General features: G+C 40.4%; 1 protein-coding gene across 1 annotated transcript in view; it reads left to right on the plus strand.

Moving 5' to 3' along the window:
* SV2C (synaptic vesicle glycoprotein 2C) overlaps window positions 1-20,867 on the plus strand; it is a 436,269-nt gene that overhangs the window by 109,518 nt on the left and 305,884 nt on the right. The window contains exon 2 of the mRNA XM_073680145.1: window positions 4,607-5,279. Coding sequence (XP_073536246.1) covers window positions 4,718-5,279 — 562 coding nt within the window. The 5' untranslated portion in view covers window positions 4,607-4,717. The remainder of the gene's footprint in view (window positions 1-4,606; window positions 5,280-20,867) is intronic.

A 20,867-nucleotide genomic window follows, 5' to 3' on the forward strand; every position in this document is an offset into this window, starting at 1 on the left:
TCTTATTATATATAAATGAATGCCATTATAGAAATATTCCCTCAATGGACAAATATAGTATATCCACAGATGTCCTGCACCTATGTGGAAAACAGGGCTACCCTGACCACTGACCCTGGTGTGGTGCCTGTGATTCATTCCTTTTAAACTTGGTGTGTTTGTGTATTTATGTGTTTGCTAAGTAAAATATGATTTACAGATCCATCAAGCTGTTGTGCTGTATGGCTATACGTTTTATAACTCTAGTGTGTGTGACTATGGAAGTGAGAGTCTAGTAAATATCTGGAATCATGCTTTATATGCCAAACAGCAATTTTTTGAGCTTCCATAATTGAATACTGAAAAACAGATGAAAACTGTAAGAAAAGGCCCCGCAGCTGCATAGTAATGGTATAAAATAAATTATTCCACTGTGTTTTGTACACAGAATAATACAATCAATAAATATAACAAAACAAATGAGGAGAATATGGTATAAAGCAGAACTGGGTATTAATAAAACATTGCATTTCTATAAAAAATACCATAAACAGAACAAATAGTTTTTCTCCCTTCTGGTAAAGTGAACTTTTTACATTCTTTGCAAGTGGATGTGTAGAGTTTAAACTTTTTATGCAACATTGTCCACTATAGTCTATAGAGAATATATAAAGACTAGGAATGGTACCAGTGTACAGAATTCATTTTTACAACACTTTAGTGTTTAGTATTTAGTGTTCATTTTCCTGTAGCCAATTTCCTGTAGGATTGTGTGGAACAAAGACCTGATTCATTTAGACTGGAGTTTTGTACACCAGTCTTAATGAAGAGTGTGATGAAGTAAGATATGTCCAATTAATTAAAGGGAACCTGTCACTATAAAAATGCAAATTAATTCACTATGTCATGGATATAATAAACCTTCAAACAATATTTAATAACACTTCCAGAGACAATACGTCCCTATACATGAAGGTACTAACACTAGAATTATTAAAATATAAACTTTATTGATATTCACAAAATAAAAAAAAATAATAAACAAGCATTTGGGTATCTCTGTTTGTAGCGAGCAGGTTTGTCAGGTCCAAAATATTATATAAATGTCTCACGTTTTTATTAGACAATCAACATTATAATAATGTATATGTATTAGACTCACAACTTCATAAAGTGCATAGTGCTGGGGTTGGTTTTGTAATTCTCATGTGCAAAATCATAAAGTTTGTGGTCTGTGACAAGTTATGCTTAGATTGTGGGATAGATAAAAAAGAAGGGGAGGTTTTTTAATAGCCATTATTTAAGGAGTTTTAGTGGAGATACACAAGGTGCAAGTGCATTTCAGTTATAAAGAACTCCCTATAGGAACAAGGTGCTTTACTTATTATGATGCCCACAAAGTACACATGAGAGACATGAGTCTTATTAGTTTATAGTATATGACTTACAGTTATGTTTGTGAAGGCCTTCAAGAGCATGGGCTACCACCCCGACTATGCTATTTCGCCTTGGCTTCTTCAGAAAGGGGGCGTAACCATAGAGTGCTGACTGCTTCCTAAATACCCTGCCTCTAACAATGATTGGGCCAGGAGTCAGAGGGTACAGGAGTGTTGGCGCATGTAGCTTTGGCATCGTCTTCTGTAAACAGGACTTCTTGTTCACCGCGCTGGAACGCATGAGTGGAACACATGTCGTTCACATTGTGCAGGACAGGAAGTCCGGGAGAAAAGCGAATCGCACATGCGCATCCTCTGAACCACGCTACCTCTAAAGAATCTTACTTTGCAGTAGCGGAGTACAAAAGGGGCGTGATGTCCATGAGGTAATCGTAAACATAGGTGTAGCAGAGTGTACTCCCTGTACTGGAGCGGGAGCGGGAGTGGGAGTAATGAGTCCCACTGCCAAATCCTACTTATCACTGTAATAAAAACCGGCCCGGAACTACCATGAATAAAACGGCTCAGCAGCTAAAATGCTGCACCAACTAGTATTACCTGGCTTTTAAAATCTCTCCCAGCGTGACTTTCTGGGATAGATATACACTTCGTCCAGTATCCTCCCTGTTGGCCGCCTAAAAGTGATAAATACTTTTGTGGGAAAAAATTCAGTATAACCTGTGCTTTAATAAATTAAACCTTTAGATTTTCAGTCCAGTGGGCAGTCCTTTCAGTGATTGACAGCTCTCTTTCTATAAGTGTGCATACAGGGATATGTATACTTCTGGCCACATTCCGACTAGACTGTTTCTGGCCTTGCTCAATATGCTTGCATTGAACGAGGCTGTGCCCATCTAGTTGGGATGTGGCAGGGAGTATGCATGTCTCATACTTGTGGTCACATGACCACCAGCTACCGGCACCCCGCTCCGAGAATTCCCACAGCGCGCAGTGTGTGCACAGAGTGACTTCATACATAGAGTGACTGCAGACTTGTAGATTAAGACAGTACAACCCCTTTAAGCTACACTCTTGAATTAAACAGAACCTCTCGTGTTCTATATATAGTCATATCTATATGTTGTAGGGGTTTTACTCACTTGGGTGCGACGGTAGGAAAACAGGGAGCATGTTCCTTTGAGAGTCCATGTCGGTTTATTGCTTCATAAACCAACAAGCAAGAAAAAGAAAACAAACAGCCTTTAGTTCAGGCAAACAATGTAAAGTGTCCTTAGCAGGTCTCTGCTTAGTCAGTCCTGTGGGCACAAAGGCTGCGTAACGTTCAGTATTCTGGCTCGGTGTGGAGCCTACCACACACAGGAGGCCTTCGCCCTACAAACATACTGATCATGTGCCAAACAACAGCCTCCATTTTATAGGCTCTTAACCACACCCAGAGGTGAGGTATGTGGGTAGCTGGGCCCGTCCAACTCTCCAAACTACCCATAACATGGCTCCCAGGTGCACCAAATGATCCTTTTAGTGCTTATGTGTACTAGATCAACACTCACACTACATCACAGAGACCAGCCATCTCTGTCATACACACCTCCCATCGACTACGCGACCATTAGCCACCTTACAGTGTGTGTGTGTATATATACACTATGTTCCAAAATATTATGCAAATAATATTTTCTCAGATTTTCCCAAATTACCTATATGAATTGCAGTCATTGTAATTTTCCAGTCAAATAACTATTCGAGTACAATTGAAAGGTTTTTGTACAAACTGCCTACGATAACAGTATATTTTTTAAAAAATAAAAAACTCAAACTGCACTCAAAATGCACGTTCCAAATTATTATGCACAGCAGAGTTTTCAACCTTTTAATTTTAATAAAGAACAAAAAAATGGTCATTTTTGAAATTATAAGCATTAGCAGGTTATTACAAACTGAAATCAAACAGTTTTCAACTCAAAACTTTATTCTAGGTGATGTTACATTTGCACATAGGACCCCTTGTTCGAAAGGAGCTTCTGAACTCTCTCGTCCATTGAATTTGTCAGGTTTTGGATGGTTTCTGCTTTAATTGTTTTGCATGATGTCAGAATACCCTCCCAGAGCTGTTGCTTAGATGTGAACTGCCTCCCGCCATCATAGACACTCCTTTTGATGATGCTCCAGAGGTTCTCAATGGGGTTGAGGTCAGGGGAGCATGCGTGCCACACCATAAGTTTGTCCCCTTTTATGCCCATAGCAGCCAGAGATGCAGATGTGTTATGTGCAGCATGAGACGGGGCATTATCATGCATGAAATGATCTCGATGGTCCAGATGGATGGAGTGGAGGATGGCTGGTTGATGGACACCCCATGCAAACACGGCTACGGCGCTAACAAGGAGGAGGTGGAGTAATGTTTTGGGCTGGAATCATGGGGAGAGAGATTGTCGGCCCTTTTAGGATCCCTGAAGGGGTAAAGATGAACTCCATAATGTATGTTGAGTTTCTCAAACAGCACTTCCTTCCATGGTTCAAGAAGAAGAACCGTGCATTCCACATCAAGATCATTTTCATGCATGATAATGCCAAGAGTGTGCAAAGCAATCATCAAAGCAAAAGGTGGCTACTTTGAAGAACCTAGAATATAAGACATATTTTCAGTTGTTTAACACTTTTTTGTTAAGTATATAATTCCACATGTGTTAATTCATAGTTTTGATGCCTTCAGTGTGAATGTACAATTCTCATAGTCATGAAAATACAGAAAAATCTTTAAATGAGAAGGTGTGTCCAAACTTTTGGTCTGTACTGTATATATATATATATATATATATATATATATATTTATATTTCTTAGTAAGAAATTATTTATTATAATTTGCAATTTATTCATTTAAATCCCTGTTCTCTTTATGCTTAGGAGTCCAGGAGGTGGTCTTAATTGGTATATAGTGTCATACAAAGAAAGCTGTCAGTCATTAAGCAGAACTATGTTACCCACTGAACCCGTAACATAGAAAAAGCAGGAATTTAAATTAATAAAATACAAGTTATACTGATTTTTTCCAGAAAAGGATTTCATTTTGTTATGTTTGTTTTTGTCTATCACACACATCCTGCAGATCAGATGCCATGCTCATTGTGATATGTTACCATTAAAGTATTCAAGACATTTGCTGAGTTTTGCAAATACTTTTTGGAAGTTTGTACAAAACTAAACTTCTTTCTTCTTGTTTATATTACAGATGCATACTTCAAATTTTCTGTAATACATCATCTGTGATATAGAGAAGGAACGTAATCTATCACCCACAGACGTCTGCTGCCATTTGTGGAATATTACGTAATTCTACACAATGGAAGATAACTACAGAGACAGGACTTCACTAGTGAGAGGTGCTAAGGACATAGCTAGGGAAGCAAAGAGACACACAGCCAAAACTGCAAATAAATCAAGAGAAGTAGAGCATGATGGATATGTCCACAGAGTCCATGATCACTTCCCTGATGAAGAGGAGTACTATACACAGGGCAACTACAATGAAGAGGTGAACGATGAAGAAGGCTCCAGTGAGGCAACAGAAGGCCATGATGAAGATGATGAAATATATGATGGAGAGTATCAAGGAATTCCTGGTCAAGGGAAAGATGGCATAGTTGCTGTAGGTGAACCCATTTCGGATGTGTTCAAGGCTCGTCATGAGCTAGAAACTGAGAGGAAAGCTGATGAAGAAGAGTTGGCGCAGCAATATGAACTCATCATTCAAGAATGTGGACATGGTCGCTTTCAGTGGACCCTCTTCTTTGTGCTTGGCATGGCTCTAATGGCTGACGGAGTTGAGGTGTTCGTAGTTGGATTTGTGCTGCCAAGTGCAGAAACTGATATGTGTATACCAGACTCAGGCTCTGGCTGGCTCGGTGAGTACCACTTATGGTATTTTAGTTGCAATTCATTCACAAAGTAAGGATTCAATATATAGTATTCTTCAATAAATGAAAAAAGTTGACCTTCATGACCACTGTATCTATCTATCTATCTATCTATCTATCTATCTATCTATCTATCTAATCAAAATATAAAAATAAAAAAGCAGCACCAACAGTTTGGGGGTAAAGCCTCCCAGATACATACCAGTCTTCAATTACAGCAAAAAATATTGGAAGCAGCAGACTATATTGTATAGAAAAAAATGCTATTTAATAGCCCATAAGGTGACGTTTTGGCTCCAAGTGTGAGCCTTCCTCAAGCTTGAGGAAGGCTCACACTTGGAGCCGAAACGTTGCCTTATAGGCTATTAAACAACATTTTTTCTACTTGAGGAAGGCACACACTTGGAGCCGAAACTTCGCCTTATGGGCTATTAAATAGAATTTTTTCTACGCAATATGGTGTGCTGCTTCCAATATTTTTTGCTTTATCTAAATATATATATTTCTGTTATTAATTAGTTTAAAGATCAAGCTGCATTCATCAGCAATACATTGGCTACAATGTTTTTTTTTATTAAATCTATACTAGAAATCTAGTATAAGGCTGTGTGTCCACGATGCGTTTTTTAAGCGTTTCCGCAGCGGCAATTCCGCTGCAGAAACGCTTAAAAAACGCTTGGTAGAAGGTCTGCCATGTTCCCCAATGATAATCCGCATGTGCTGTGCACATGCTGCGGAAATTTCCGCTGCAGATTATCATTGCGGAAAAAAACGCAGCATTACCAATTATTTTGCGGAAGCGCTGTGTTTTCGCCGCCATTGACTTGCATTGGAACACTTGGAATCCGCATCACTGCATCTGTACATGCGGAATCCATGCGTTTCAGTGTGTGGATAGTACCCGGGTTTGGAGAAGAGGAGACTCTCCTCCGGACCCGGATACCATAGTACCTGTAAAAAAAAGAATAAAATAAAAAATAAACATTATACTTACCTTCTGATGGCCCCCAGTGTCCTTGTCTCAGCTTGCCAGCAGATCGCGGTGGACTCAAGAACCTGCCATGACGTCATTTAGTCATGTGACGGGTCATGCGACCGCTGACGTCGGCAAGTCCTTTAATGTACCGTGAGCTGCCGGCAAGCTGAGAAGCATCAGATAAAGACTCCGGGGGCCATCAGAAGGTAAGTATAAATTTATTTTTACCATTCTTTACCGTCACACTATATAAATCCATGCCGTTTGCATGGATTTATATAGTGTGACCAATCTGTCAAGCACTTTCCAACTGATTCTAAAATCACTTGGAAAGCGCTTGTCAACCCGCATGCGGAAATGCATGTGAAGAACGCTTCACTTCCGCAAGTTCCTGGCAGGAAAGCGCATGTACAATCCGCATGCCAGGGAGATGCAGGGAGATGCAGAAATGCTCAGGAAAAAATCCGGAGCATTTCCGCATCGTGGGCACGTAGCCTTAGTTAATTATCAAAATTAGTTAGTGTTACGCTTGTTAAAGTTGAAAAACATAATAACTCCAGTAAACATGTAATATTATTTTTTCCAAGAAATGTGTCCAGGCCATCCCTTAACTTGCTCAGTGAATTGACCATCACAACGTTGTGACAGAGAGTTCCACTGGGACACTGCTCGTATAGTCACCATTCAGAAAACTTTTGCCCACAGGCTCTGTTAATGTTAAAAAACAAACTGGGCTTTAATTACCCTCCGAGCGTCCATTGCTGTATCTCCGTTGTTGTCTGTGTTAGTACATTGTAATTAGATCCTATGACGTCTATATTCCATTCTTTATTGATGGAAGTGTTTTTAGGCAAAATTGTGAGCAAGCCCAGTCCTTGGATGAAAAGCCACCACACATGAATGGTTTTGGGAAGCTTTACTGGTGGCATGACACAGGATGTATGATTGTGCTCATCATACAATCTGAAGGGGGCTTCATCAGAGAAACTAATATTACCTCAGTCTTATCTCTGCAATACCAGTACAGTTATTTTCTCTTATGAAGCCCCCTTTAGATTATTCTGGACATCTGGGAGAATGATTATCCTTAACAGAAAAGGTGAGGACTATTATGAATCTCGTGTCATGAGACCATTCATATGTTAGGTTGCTTTTCATCCAAGGGAGTGTGTTAGGCGTCAGGCTGTTGCTGTATTTGAAATGGGTCCAGAACCTTCTGTGGATCCCATTCTGGTCCAGCCAGGGCTGATGCTGCTCAGCATCATCATCAGCCCCAAAGCCTAGCTGGTCCACGAGATGTACAGATTGTCTCTCGGTTATTTGTGCCTAGCAATGTTAAGCATAGGTTGCGGAGAGAGACAGGGCTGTTGGAGCCTAAGTCCAGGATTCTCCGCACTGAGCATGTCCGTGACATGGCGGACCGTGATTGGTGGTTTGGCAACCACCTGATTCGGTGACCTGGCACCGCCTGATTGGTCGTGGGTGACGCCACCAATAGTGCAAAGGTGGGCAGGGCTTCGTCTTTAAAAGACCCGCCCACAAACATGGCGGCGCGCTCTGAACTTTGAGCAAGTGATGCTGTTGTGTGGACGACTGTGTTCCACGTAGCTTCCATAGGCAGGTGTAGTGGAAATAGGCAGGCTAGTGGAAATAGGCAGGTAGCTCTGTCTTGCAGTCTGGCTCTGCCAAAGGGGTCGCCTAACACAGCGAGCAGCCTGCAGACGTCCTGTCCACGGCTATCGCCTGTCAGCCACGTGGAGTATTACCTTTCAGTCCGGTAGCACGCCGGCTGGAGGCACGTGTACCCGTCGGCATAGTCACACACGCACCCTAGCGCCGCCAGTGTAGTCCCTGTGCTGTAACAGGACTACAGATAGTTTTTTTACCGCATATCTCTCGTGCTGCTAACGGAGATAGTGCGCATTCCTATACCCGTTCCAGTGTGCTGTAACACGGAGGGGTTTATCATTTAAGTTGGTTGCTTTCCTTTCCACCCAGAAAGTGTTCGGCAGCAGTCCACCAGGCGGCATCGCGGACCCCGGGGTCGGTTGCATTCCATTATAATAAAGTTGTCTGCAACCGCCCTCCTAGCAGAGTGGATTCACAATTTTGCCCAAGAATACTGCCGTTAACCCCTTAACCGCCCATGACGTACTAATACGTACCTGCGCCCTGGGACTTAAGAGCCAGGTACAGAATAGTACGTCATGGCGACACACACAGGCTGTGCAGGCACGATCGCCGCCGGATGTCAGCTGATTGTCACAGCTGATACCCGGTGCTATGTGCAGGGAGCGGTCCCGCACCGCTCCCGGCACATTAACCCCCGCAATGCTGCAGTCAAAGTCGATCGCAGCATTATGGTGGCAAGGGGAGGTGATCGTGATACTCACCTCTCCTGCCGGCGTCCAACGCTGTCTGCCATGGCTTCCTGGATGTTGCCATGATGACCCGATGTCGTCCTTACAACATCCGGGTCACCAGACAGCAGGAAGATACTTTGGTCATGCGCAGTGCATGACCAAAGTATCTTCTGCATCTGCAGCGCTGACAGCCTGTATAGCACAGGGATGGTGCTCCATCCTTATGCTATACAGGTGATCAGAATAAAAAAGTGAAAGTCCCATAGTGGTACAAAAAATAAAAGTAAAAAAGTGTTAAAAAAATTAAAAAAGAAAAGAAAAAAATTGTAAAAATATACAAAAAAAATAATCCACCAAAAATAAAAATATAATGTACCCATCAATAAATATTATTATGGAAAAAAAAAAAACAATAAAAGTACATATATTTGGTATCTCCGCGTCTGGAATGACCTGACCTTTAAAACTGTCCCACTAGTTAACCCCTTTAGTGAACACGGTAAAAAATAAAAATAAAAAACGAAGCAAAAAACAATGCTTTATCATACCGCCAAACAAAAAATGGAATAATACGCAATCAAAAAGACGAATATAAATAAAAATGGAGCCGCTGAAAAGGTCATCTTGTTCCGCAAAAAAAAAGCCACCATACAGCTCCATCAGCCGAAAAATAGAATAGTTATAGCTCTCAGAATAAAGTGATGCAAAAAATTATTATTTTTTATAAAATAGCTTTTATTGTGTAAAAGGGCCAAAACATAGAAAAACAATATAAATGTGGTACCGCTATAAACGTACTGACCCGAAGAATAAAGCTACCTTATCAATTTTACCACACGCAGAACAGAATAAAAAAACAAACAAAAAAAACAATTCTTGAATTGTTGGTTTTTGTTTATTCTGCCTCCCAAAAATCGGAATAGAAAGCGATCAAAAAATGTCACGTGCCTGAAAATGGCACCAATAAAAAGGTCAACTCATCCAGCAAAAAACAAGCCGCCACGTGACTCTGTCGGCCAAAATATGGAAAAATTATAGCTCTCAAAATATGGCGATGCAAAAACTAGATTTTACAAAAAAATGCATCTTTTAGTGTGTGACAGCTGTCAATCATAAAAACTCTATATGAATCTGGTATCGCTGTAATCACACCGACACAAAGAATAAAGTCGCCTAATCACTTATACCGCATGAGGAATGGTGTAAAAAATAAACTGTAGGGTTGGGGTTAGGGTTAGGGATGGGCTAGGGTTAGGGTTGAGCTAGGGTTAGTGTTGGGGTTAGGGTTGGGTTGGGGTTAGAGTTGGGTTAGGGTTGGGCTAGGGTTAGGGTTGGGCTAGGGTTGGTTTGGGGTTAGGGTTGAGCTAGGGTTAGAGTTGGGCTTAGGTTTGGGCTAGGGTTAGGGTTGGGGTTAGCGTTGGGCTAGGGTTAGGGTTGGAGTTGGGGTTAGGGTTGGGCTAGGGTTGGGGATAGGGTTGGGCAAGGGTTGGGGTTGGGCTAGGGTTAGGGTTGGGGTTAGGATTTTTTTCAAAAGTAAAAAAAAAAAGATGACGATATGGTGACTAGTGTTGAGCGCAAGTGCTCGCTACTTGAGTTTGCATCGGGTGCTCGGGTATGCACTGAGTATCGCGGGTGCTCAAGTGACATGCTTGAGTCTCCGCCCCATATGCTTCGTGGCCAAAAAAACCTTGCGGGGATTGCCTGCCATGCACGAGCGATCCCCGCATGTTTTTTTGGGGTGTCTAATAACCGTGAAACATGTGGGCAGGGACTCGAGCATGTTACTCGAGCATGCTACTCGAGCACGCGCGATACATGGTGCATAACTGAGTACCCGATGCAAACTCAAGTAGCGAGCACTTGCGCTCAAGACTAATGACAAATTATTCAATATGATGACCTAATGTTATCAAATTCTGTGTCATACCTCTGGGTTCAAAATGTTCACTATACCCCTTGATAAAATCCTTGAGGGTGTAGTTTCCAAAATTGGGTCACTTGTGGGGGGATTCCACTATTTAGGCACATCAGGGGCTCTCCAAACGCGACATGGCGTCCATTCTCGATTCCCGTAAATTTTGCATTCAAAAAGTCACACAGTGCTCCTTCCCTTCTGAACTCTGCCATTCGCCCAAACACTGTATTTTCCCCACATATGGGGTGTTGGCGTACTCAGGAGAAATTGCACAAAAGTTTTTGGGGTCAATTTTCTCCTCTTACCTTTGTGAAAATAAAAAAATTGGGGCTAAGGCTGCGTGCCCACGTAGCGTTTTTCAAGCGTATATGCTGCGGAATTTCCGCATCGTATATGCTTGTGAAACGCTAGGTAATCCGCTCCCCGTGGTCCCAAAGGGGATTCCGCAAGTTCTATGCACATGCTGCGGATTTTTCCGCAGCATTTATGCTGCGCTCAAAAATCCGCAGCATGTCCATTAATTTTGCGTTTCCGCAAGCGGAATTGCCTTTGTGCAATGCATTAAAAAGCGCAAGGCAATTCCGCATGTGGAAAACGCGCGATAAACGCACATAAAACGTGCAATAAACGCGTGCGGAATTCCGCATGCGTTTCTCCGGGAGAGGACTTGCAGAAATGAAGCAGAAATTTTCTGCTTCATTTCTGCAACGTGGGCACATAGCCTCAAACATCATTTTTGTGGAAAAAGTTTGATTTTTTTATTTTCACGGCTCCATGTTATAAACATCTGTAAAGCACTTTGGGGTTCAGGGTGCTCGCCGCACATCTAGATAAATTCCCTGAGGGGTCTAGTTTCCAAAAAGGTGTCACTTGTGGGGGGTTTCCACTGTTTAGGCACATCCACTAATTATTCAAGCAAATTTTACATTCAAAAAGTCAAATGTCAAATGGTGCTCCTTCCCTTCCAAACCCTGCCGTATGCCCAAGCAGTGGTTTTCCCCCACATATGGGGTATCAGCATGCTCAGGAGGAATTGTACAACAAATTGCATGGTGCAATTTTTCCTGTTATCCTAATGAAAATACAAAATTGGAGGCTGAAAAACATTTTTGTTGCAAAAATGTGAAAATTTTATTTTTACGGCTCAATGTTCCAAACCTCTGTGAAGCAATTGGGGGGTTCAAGGTGCTCACCACACATCTAGATAAGTTCCCTGAGGGGTCTAATTTCCAAAATGGTGTCACTTGTGTTTTTTTTTTACTGTTTAGGCTCATCAGGGGCTCTCTAAACGCAACATGGCATCCGCTAATTATTCAAGCAAATTTTACAATCAAAAAGTCAAATGGCGCTCCTTCCCTTCCGAACCATGCCATGCGCCCAAACAGTGGTTTTTGCCAACATATGGGGTATCTGCTTACTCAGGAGAAATTGCACAACAAACTGCATGGTGCAATTTCTCCTGTTACCCTTATGAAAATGCAAAATTGGGGGCTGAAAAATATTTTTTGGGAAAAATGTGAACATTTTATTTTTATGGCTCAATGTTATAAACTTTTGTGAAGCACCTGGGGGTTCAAGGTGCTCACCACACAACTAGATAAGTTCCCTGAGGGGTCTAGTTTCCAAAATGGTGTCACTTGTGGGGGGTTTCTACTGTTTAGGCACATCAGGGGCTCCCCAAACACAACATGGTGTCCGCTAAATATTCAAGCAAATTTTACATTCAAAAAGTCAAATGGCGCTCCTTCCCTTCCAAACCAAACAGTAGTTTTTCCCCACGTATTAGGTATCTGCTCAGGGAAAATTGCACAACAAATTTTGGGGTCCATTGTTTCCTGTTACCCCAGCGAAAATAAAAAAAATTGGGTCTAAAATAACATTTTTGTGAAAAAAGTTAAATGTTAATTTTTTTCTTCCACATTCCAAAAATTCCTGTGAAGCACCTGAAGGGTTAATAAAGTTATTGAATGTGGTTTTGAGCACCTTGAGGGGTGCAGTTTTTAGAATGCTGTCACTTTTTGGTACTTTCTGTCATAAAAACCCCTCAAAGTGACTTCAAATGTGAAGTGGTCCCTAAAAAAAATGGTTTTGCAAATTTTGTTGGAAAAATGAGAAATTGCTGGTCAACATTTAACCTTTATACAACCCCTGGCAAAAATTATGGAATCACCTGGCTCAGAGGATGTTCATTCAGTTGTTTAATATTGTTGAAAAAAAGCAGATCACAGACATGGCACAAAACTAAAGTCTATTCAAATGGCAACTTTAGGGCTTTAAGAAATACTAAAAGAAATCAAGATAAAAAATGTGGTACTCAGTAAGGGTAATTTTTTGCTTCCAAGCAGAGGGAAAAAATGATGGAATCACTCAATTCTGAGGAAAAAATTATGGAATCATGAAAAACAAACACACAAAAGAGCACTCCAATACATCACTAGTATTTTGTTGCACCACCTCTGGCTTTAATAACAGCTTGCAGTCTCTGAGGCATGGACTTAATGAGTGACAAAAAGTACTCTTCATCAATCTGGCTCAACTTTCTCTGATTGCTGTGGCCAGATCAGCTTTGCAAGTTGGAGCCTTGTCATGGACCATTTTCTTCAACTTCCACCAAAGATTTTCAATTGGATTGAGATCCGGACTATTTGCAGGCCATGAATGACATTGACCTTACGTGTGTTCTTTCAAGGAATGTTTTCACAGTTTTTGCTCTATGGCAGGATGCATTATCATCTTAAAAAATTATGTCATCATCCCCAAACATCCTTTCAATTGATGGGATAAGAAAACTGTCCAAAATATCAATGTAAACTTGGGCATTTATTGAAGATGTAATGACAGCCATCTCCCCAGTGCCTTTACCAGACATGCAGCCCCATATCATAAATGACTGTACAAATTTGCATGTTCTCTTCATGCAGTCATCTTTATAAATCTCATTGGAACGGCACCAAACAAAAGTTCCAGCATCATCACCGAGCCCAATGCAGATTCGCGATTCATCACTGAATATGACTTTCATTCAGTCATCCATAGTCCATGATTGCTTTTCCTTAGCCCATTGTAACCGTGTTTTTTTCTGTTTAGGTGTTAATGATGGCTTATGTTTAGCTTTTCTGTATGTAAATCCCATTTCTTTTAGGCGGTTTCTTACTGTTCGGTCACAGACATTGACTCCAGTTTCCTCCCATTCGTTCCTCATTTGTTTTTTTGTGCATTTCCTGTTATTGCTTTAAGTTTCCGGTCTTGATGCTTTGATGTCTTCCTTGGTCTACCAGTATGTTTGCCTTTAACAACCTTCCCATCTTGCTTGTATTTGGTCCAGATTTTAGACACAGCTGACTGTAAACAACCAACATCTTTTGCAACATTGATTGATGATTTACCTTCTTTTAAGAGTTTGATAATCCTCTCCTTTGTTTCAATTGACAATTCTCGTGTTGGATCCATGATTCATGTCAGTCCACTTGGTGCAACAGCTCTCCAAGGTGTGATCACTCCTTTTTAGATGCAGACTAATGAGCAGATCTAATTTGATGCCGGTGTTAGTTTTGGAAATTAAAATTTACAGGGTGATTCCATAATTTTTTCTTCAGAATTGAGTGATTCCATCATTTTTTTCCTCAAAATTGAGTGATTCCATAATTTTTTCCCTCTGCTTGGTCTGCAAAAAATTACCCTTACTGAGTACCACATTTTTAATCTTGATTTCTATTAGTGTTTCTTAAAGCCCTAAAGTTGCCATTTGAAATGACTTTAGTTTTGTGCCATGTCTGTGATCTGCTTTTTTTCAACAACATTAAACAACTGAATGAACATCCTCCGAACTCGGTGATTCCATAATTTTTGCCAGGGGTTGTAGCTCCCTAATAAAAAAAAATTGGGTTCCAAAATTGTGCTGATGTAAAGTAGACGTGTGGGAAATGTTATTTATTAACTGTTTTGTGTGACATATCTCTCTGATTTAAGGGCATAAAAATTCAAATTTTGAAAATTGCTAAATTTTCAAAATTTTCTCTAAATTTCCATTTTTTTCACAAATAAACGCAAGTGATAGCGAAGAAATTTTAACACAATCATGAAGTACAATATGTCACGAAAAAACAGTCTCAGAATCAGGGGGATCCGTTGAAGCCTTCCAGAGTAATTACCTCATAAAGTGACAGTGGTCAGAATTGTAAAAACTGGCCTGGTCATTAACGTGCAAACCACCTTGAGAAGTAAATGGGTTAATAAAGAATGGTATCTAAAAGCCTTCAAGAGTAACTTCTCCCAATGTTTCAGTAGCAATTTATTGATGAACAATGCTTTTTCTAGCATGATGGAGACCATGTCACAAGTCAAAAGTGATAACTATGTGGCTCAGTGAACGAAGCATTGAAATTTTCGGGTCCATGGCCAGGAAACTCCCCAGATCTCAATCCCATTGAGTACTGATTAGGCAAGAATATGAATTGTCTCTGAATTGTAAAGTGCTGCGTAATATGATGGTGCTATAGAAATGAAAATTACTATTATTATTATTATGAGTGGTTTGCCATCATTAACAATTTGGCCCTGAAGCTGATATCCAGCTGCCAGTCCAAAGGGAAATAAGGGTAAATGCTGTAAATGTTTTTGCATAAACTTGATGTATTTGTCAAAAAAAGTATAAAAACTTATGAAATGCTGATAATTGTGCTTCAGTAACCATAGAAACATCTGATTAACAGATCTAAAAACACTGGATTAGCAAACTTTGTGAAAAAGCAAATTTGTATCAGTCTCAAAACTTACAGCCACAACTGCAGTGTATCTGAAAAATTAAACAGTTTATCCAGGAATATTTTTTCTTTTACTATGGGTCTAAAAACTAACAGGCAGGTAGTTTATAACTACTGACCTGTTCTATCCAACTGTGGCACAGATCAGTCAATGACCGCTCCTGCCGGAGATTTAGCTGTTCCACGTCAGCAGAGCAGTTCTTCTTCTTCCGGGCTGTTCTGTTGATGGGGTGTGACAGCTGATGTCATGCAGATTGGCAGCTGGCTCCCCGCAGTTAGGAAGTGGGAAGCTGGCTGTCAGTCAGCATGATGTCGACAGTCAGGGTCGCATCTGCAGAAAGCTGGCGGTGGCAGGAGTGCGGGGATGCTGTCGGCTTTTGGCTGGGAGGAGGCGGTGACCCGGCGGTGCAAGGCAGGAAAATGGTGCCAGAGGCGGTGCACGCTCAGATTGAGATCTCAGCTGAGTTCGTCATTGAGCGGAGATCTAAATCTGCCCATGTGCTGACACAGGCGCCATTTTCCTCAAGCCCATGGCCAGGAGATCAATGTGCACAACGGGGACTCAGCTTCTGTCTCACACCGCCGACATTTTCCTGAAGCCCACTGCCGGGAGATCAATGTCTCCTGCCTCGCACCATGACACCCCACCTCCCAGCCCAGCGCCGGCAGCATCGCTGTTGGATTAGTTCTTATATCACTGGAGCCTATTAGGCTCATTTAGAGGATAACCACATACAGTAGATAGGAGCTAATAACATTTAACACCAAGCCTAATAAATCCCTAATAAATCCCCTACCATATTTTATACATTAGGGTTCAATAACATTTTTCATTTCTTTGAACTCTCTGAAATATTAAGTATACTCTAAATATACTGTCCATTTAATTATTCCTAATCAGATTGTAGAAGAGTGGACTTCAAACATCTTCAACCCAATGCATATTTTTTTTTATACGTGACGTGAGAAATGTTCAGTAATGAAGTGATTTACTTCACCCATTTACTGTCACTCACTGTCTGATACCACAGAGTAATTTGGTTAATACATGTTGACAATCCATCAACTACATATTAATAAGGCAAGATATTTGCATTCTATAATTTAGTAAAGCAATTCATGTGGCAAATAAACCTTGTCTTTATTGTTTAAGCAAAATAATAAATAAATAAATAAAAATACCACCATCTTATTCTGTAAAAATAAATAAATAAATAAATAAATAATAATGTTAATCAATATTGACAAATGAGAAAATATCATGTAATATATTTTGTCACTTTGTTTAAATATTTCTTAATAATTTAATAGTTTGGACTGGAATTTAGATTGATTTCCTTATCATATATAACCCTTACCATATAAGCCAGTTACTTACAATCCTATTTCATGTGGTAATGGTCAACATTGTTTACACTCCAGTGAACTTTCATTCCTACCTCAAAGAAGTTGGTGTTGGAGCAAGGACCTACTGCTGACACACTGTACACTCGCTGAAATGTGTTGACTATTAAAATCAGTTTATAGTACTTCTACTGTAAAAGTGAAAGGTGCATATATGATGTTCTGTTCTAATCCCCATTCATCATGAGAACCCTGGTTGGGAAACAGTGGCAATAAGACTATGTGACCACAAACCACAAAAAATAACTCTCTTTCCTCCATACCTTCCCTACATTGTTCCCTTCAGTTTCATTAAAGAAGCACTCCTCCCATCAACTTTTTTATCTTCTTAATATATTGCAGCCAACATATTATATACAGTTGAAACCAGAAGTTTACATACATTATATAAAAAGACACATATGAATATTTTTCTCAATATTTGACATGAAATCAGAATAAAACTTTCCACTTTTAGGTCAAATAGAATTACCATAAGTTTTAATATTTGCCAAATGCCAGAATAATGAGAGAGAGGGAATGTTTAATTAGAGACACACCTGTGGATATATTTTAATGCACACCTGAAACACACTGCTTCTTTGTGTAGCACCATGGAAAAGTCAAAAGAAATATATCAGGAAGAGAATTGTGGACTCACACAAGTCTAGCTCATCCTTGGGCACAATTTCAAGATACCTGAAAGTGCCTCGTTCATCTGTACAAACAATTATACGCAAGTACAAACAAGATGGGAATGTCCAGCCATCATACCACTCAGGAAGGAGATGGGTTCTTTGTCCTAGAGATGAACGTGCTTTGGTCTGACATGTGCATATCAACCCAAGGACAAAAGCAAAAGACCTTGTGAAGATGATGGTGGAAGCTAGTAAGATTGTGTCAATATCCACAGTAAAACGAGTACCATATCAACATGGGCTGGAAGGCCACTCTGCCAGTAATAAGCCATTACTCCAAAAGAAAATAAAAAAGCCAGATTAATGTTTGCAAATGCACACGGGAACAATGACCTTCATTTTTTGGAGACATGTCCTGTGGTCTGATGAAACTAAAATTGAACTTTTTGGGCAAAATATTCATCGTTGCGTTTAGAGGAAGAAGGGAGAAGCTTGGAATCCAAAGAACACCATCCCAACTGTGAAACACAGGGGTGGCATCATCATGTTGTGGGGTTGTTTTGCTGCAGGAGGGACTGGTGCACTTCACAAAATAGATGGCATCATGAGAAAAGAAGATTATGTGGCAATACTGAAGCAACATCTCAATACATCAGCCAGGAAGTTAAAGCTTGGGCGGAAATGGGTCTTCCAAATGGACAATGACCCGAATCATAATGCCAAAATGGTAACAAAGTGGCTTACGGATAACAAAGTCAATGTTTTGGCATGGCCACTACAAAGACCTGATCTCAATCCTATTGAAAATTTATCGGCAAAGATGAAAAGGTACGTGCGAGCAAGGCAACCTACAAACCTCGATCAGTTACTCCAGTTTTGTCAGGAGGAATGGGCCCAAATTCTGACCAACTATTGTGAGAAGCTTGTGGAAGGATATCCCAAACGTTTGACCCAAGTCATTCAGTTTAAGGGCAATGGTACCAAATACTAATGAAATGTATGTAAACTTTTGACTTTGCAGTAAGTAATAAAAATGCCTTAAAACATTCTCTCTCTCTCATTATTCTGGCATTTGGCAAATATTAAAAATTATGGTAATCCTAATTGACCTAAAACGGGAAAGATTTGTTCTGATTTAATGTCAGATATTGAGAAAAACATGCAGCTAGTCAGTTTTTAATGTTGATGTCATAGACCTAATGGAAAACAGAAGAATTAACTGGGTAGAAAGGCAAAATGAGCTATTGTAAGTACACAGTGTCTTATAACATGAAGATTGCAATATATTAAGGGGATAAAAATTTTGATGGGAGGAGGAGTGCTTCTTTAATTGAGTCAATGGATTTTCTTACATGGAGCATAGTAACACATAATGCATTTGAGAAATCAGAACTCACAAAGTTGTATAGAAGGAGGAACATAATAGTATATTATTGGCCTAATGTAAGAATGTGGGTAGACTGCAGGACCAAGATATACTGTATTATGACAATTTGCATTATTTATATACAAAAGATGACTGAAGGCTTCCATTCATACTAAAGTTAGACCAAGTAATATTTGGAGGATAGATGGATCAGGCATGTTGCATTTCAGTGCCTGATCTTTATGTTTTCTGGGAGATGTGTCTGGCTTATTGCATTGTCCATTAGTTACACGCACGCCGCTAGGTTCAGATTGGGGTGAGACAGGTTACATGAATTCTTTGGAATCCTGGGGGAGCCATTACTCAGGGCGACCATAGACCATGTGCTGCAGCTTCTTTCAGGCACAGACACATAAGTTGTTTCACTTGTTGACCAGACACACTTGACAAGAGTCCTCATAAATGGTAGAACAGTAGCATTTAATAAGAAGTCGCACAGCCAGTGCAAGTTAAGTCTTATGAGCAACAGGCTCCCTCCAGAGACAAACAGTACAGTTTTCTTAGCAGCACAGCAGTTCACAGTCTTCCCAGTAGTACAGGACAGCACAGTTTTAATGCAAAGGCACATTAATGAACACAGAATTCCTAACAGCACTGTGAGATGGAGGAGGGGGGGGGGGTTTGCTGAGGGAGATAATCACTGTGACACCATTTCTTCCAGTTCTTATCTTTGTGCCTGACAATACTTTGCACTGCTAGTTTCGGAACTCTGCCTGACCTGTGCTGAGCTTCACTCCTGACTTGAATCCTTTTCACTTGCAGGGGCGCTTCTGTGAGATACAGAACATACACACCACCTTTCTCTTCGGCTCCATCCAGACAGTAAACAACATCCCCACAATTCCCCTGAGGCTCTGCTAAAACACTCCCCTTCTCCCGTGACTGTGTTAACCCCTCTAGTTGCTGGATGCTTCTGGAGCACAACACTTCCTGTCTCCTGTGCTTGTGTTACTTCTAATGGTTGCTGAATGCTTTTAAAGCAACAGCACTACTTCTGCATGTCACACTCTGCAACAGCACTACTTCTGCATGTCACACATATACAAAACGCATGCATGCTTAGCCAAACATGAACATGTGGATTAAGGGAAAAAGTGAGGTTGGGTATTAAGATAGATACAGATGTAGCTTTTCTTAAACCAAAACACAATAAAAATGCAATGATGAAAAAATGGAAACTCAACACAAAATAATAAAGGCCATTGAATTTGTATAGCTAGGTGTAGAGTACACTTTTGTGCAATGGATTATTTTTCTGCATTGTGATTTTTTGTCATTTAAGAAAGGCTGCGACTTTAGTTCATTTGGACAACTTCTTTTGTAGGTGTAAGGGTGAACAAATACAAATATAGATTTCATTATCAGCATGGAAGGGATTCTTTACGATACCAATAATGAGACTATGAGAAGCTCTGCCACAGGATGTTCTGATGCAAAATTCACAGAAAGAGTCTAAAGGAGCCCAAATTCTCTGCTTGCTACTAGACTATTGGAGATGGTTCATTCAATGAAGATTAATATTCTATGATTCTATAACTTTTTTTTTAGAGTTGGAAGGGACCTCCATGGTCAGCGTGTCCTGCTCAATGCAGGATTCGCTAAACCATCTCGGACAGATGTCTGTCCAGTCTCTGTTTGAATACTTCCATTGAAGTGGACTTCCACCTCTCGTGGCAGCCTGTTCCACTCATTGATCACCCTCACTGTCAAAATTTTTTATCTAATATCTAATCTGTATCTTCTCCCAATAAGTTTCATGCCATTGGTTCTAGTCTTTCTTTGTGCAAATGAGAATAAAGATCATCCCTCTACAGTGTGACAGCCTTTCAGATATTTGTAGACAGCTATTAAGTCTCCTCTCAGTCTTCTTTTTTGCAACCTAAACATTCCCAAATCCTTTAACCGTTCCTCATAGGACATTGCAGACTGGTCACCATCCTGGTAGCTCTTCTCTGAACTTGCTCAGTCTTTTCATTTTTCACAGAATCAGTGCCAGATTGGTCTACTCTACAGGCTATTTCTGATATTTGAACTCCCTTCCTTTGCATTTAATAGAACTGGAATACTATTCTTTTTATGAACAAGACTTGTTCTGTTTCTGAAAAAACTCAG

This window comes from Phyllobates terribilis, unplaced genomic scaffold, assembly GCF_046119375.1.
Source record: "Phyllobates terribilis strain yellow unplaced genomic scaffold, ASM4611937v1 Scaffold_1__5_contigs__length_1240528914, whole genome shotgun sequence".
Taxonomy (NCBI): domain Eukaryota; kingdom Metazoa; phylum Chordata; class Amphibia; order Anura; family Dendrobatidae; genus Phyllobates; species Phyllobates terribilis.